General features: G+C 47.1%; 1 protein-coding gene across 1 annotated transcript; it reads right to left on the bottom strand.

The window, feature by feature from the left end:
* Positions 1 to 217: 217 nt before the first annotated feature.
* On the bottom strand, positions 218 to 1,807 carry PHT1-13 (inorganic phosphate transporter 1-13). The gene has a single exon (NM_001254471.1). The coding sequence runs from the start codon at positions 1,805 to 1,807 to the stop codon at positions 218 to 220; it is 1,590 nt and encodes a 529-aa protein (NP_001241400.1).
* Between the last annotated feature and the right edge of the window lie 205 nt (positions 1,808 to 2,012).

Genomic DNA, 2,012 nt, shown 5'->3' with positions numbered 1-2,012 from the left:
ACGCAAAAGTCGACCACTTTACGTTATACATATATCTTCTCGTCCTATGCATATGTTTGCGTGCATTAATCTTACAAACACTGAGACACACTCTTATTTGTAAAACATAAAATATTACCTATATTAAAAGAATAAATTTTGGCCCAATTATTAATTATTATTCCCATTGTTTTTATTATTGTATTGTAATAGCACGCAATTGAATTCAAGTCATTGTTCACATTGTCTCAGTCCTTGAACCCTGAATCCTACCCTGAATCCTATTATTGGGCGTTGGCGTGAGTTCACTCTCTCTCCCATCCTCCCCAGAAATCTCTTCCAAGGACCGTCCCTTCGTTTCAGTAACCAAAAACGAAGAGAAGAACCCTAACAAGTTTGTCACCGCCAGAATAATCATCACCTTTTTAATCTTGTATGATTGACCACCCACAGTCAAACTTTGTATTCCGAATGTCCCCACGAGGGCCCCGGCTTTTCCCGCCGCAGCGCTAAGGGCGTGACACGTGCTTCTCACGCGCGTCGGGAAAAGCTCGGCGGGCAGCACGAACGTCGTGCTATTGGGTCCAAAGTTAGCAAAAAAGAACGTTAATCCGTATAAGAGCGCAAAGTAGCCTTTGCCCTCGTTCTTGAGATAATCGTACTTCACCCCAATGATGAACATGAAGAACGACATCATGAAGAACCCAATAAGTTGGATCTTGTACCTTCCAATCTTCTCAATGAAGAAAACAGTGAACCAATACCCTGGGAATGTTCCCAGCAACGCGATCACGAACATGGCACGTGACGTCTCGAACACTTCCCTAATAGCGTCCATTTCAAAGTCTTTGTGTATGAGCCCAACCGCAGGGAAAATATCCTTCTGCGTTAAGTTTTGGCTGTAGAACGCAATATCTAACAAAAACCATGAACTCATTGTTCCTATCAAGTGGCGTCCATGTCGCTTGAAGAACTCGTTTGACCAGAGTGGGTAGTTATTGTTAGCATTGAATTCCGCCAACTTATCTTGCTCAGCCTGGATCTCTATGTCCAAGACTTTCGCCATGTCGGCGGCGGCTTGCTTCACGTTTCCTTCGATGATGGCGGTGTAACGCCCCGTCTCCGGCATTTTCATTCGCCAATAGTAAGTCAACATCGCAGGGACAGATCCAATCATGAGAACAAGCCGCCACAAAAGGTCACCCTCGGGTTGTGTGGACAAGACAGGATTATCGATGTACGCTGGGGCAGGGTAGTAGTATTTAAAGATTCCTGAGAGGGCCATGGAGACTAAACCCGCGAAAATGATCCCCACACCTTGCATGGCGAACACGGCTGCTATAAATGCGCCGCGTGTCCGCTTGTTGGCGTACTCCGACATGATGGTGGCGGAGAGCGGGTAGTCTCCGCCGATGCCGAAGCCGAGCCAGAAGCGGAAGAAGCAGAGCGTCCCCATGACAGACTTCGCTGTTGCCCCGAACGATAGTCCAGAGCAAATGGCGCAGAACACCATGAGGATCAGGGTGATACCGTAAACTTTTTTCCGGCCGAGCTTGTCTCCGAGCCAGCCAAAGACGAGCTGGCCACTGAGGGTCCCAACGAGTGCGACACCGGTGACCATGTTGTTCACGTTCAGCGGGAGCTTTCCAGGCACCGTTGGGGTGCTCGGGTCAAAATAGTACAACCGTCCCAAAAGTTTCGAAACCGTTGAGATACAGAAAAGGTCATAGGCATCAGTGAAGAAGCCCATGCCCGCTATAACAATGGCCGTCACGTGGTACCATTGCGTGCGCGCTGAATCGAGCGCTTCAAGCACTTCCAGTGCCATTGTGAAGAAGAAACGGTCACTTAGTTTTGGTTTTTTTTGTAGTGCATTATGCATATGGTTCCTTATATATGTTGGGGGACTGTTTCAATGCAGCAATGGGCGTTTACTACTACGCTTAGGTGGATGTGAACGAGAAAAAATAGGTTTTTTTTATGAGGATATTCTTCTTGTGTTGATCAACTGAGAAGGATATGCTTATTGGGGA

The sequence above is a fragment of the Glycine max genome, chromosome 13 (assembly GCF_000004515.6).
Source record: "Glycine max cultivar Williams 82 chromosome 13, Glycine_max_v4.0, whole genome shotgun sequence".
NCBI lineage: Eukaryota > Viridiplantae > Streptophyta > Magnoliopsida > Fabales > Fabaceae > Glycine > Glycine max.
This window is presented reverse-complemented; position numbering and strand designations above follow the sequence as displayed.

Coding starts and splice junctions, on each gene's coding strand:
- PHT1-13 (NM_001254471.1), bottom strand. CDS start 1,807: ATGGCACTGGAAGTGCTTGAAGCGCTCGATTCAGCGCGCACGCAATGG.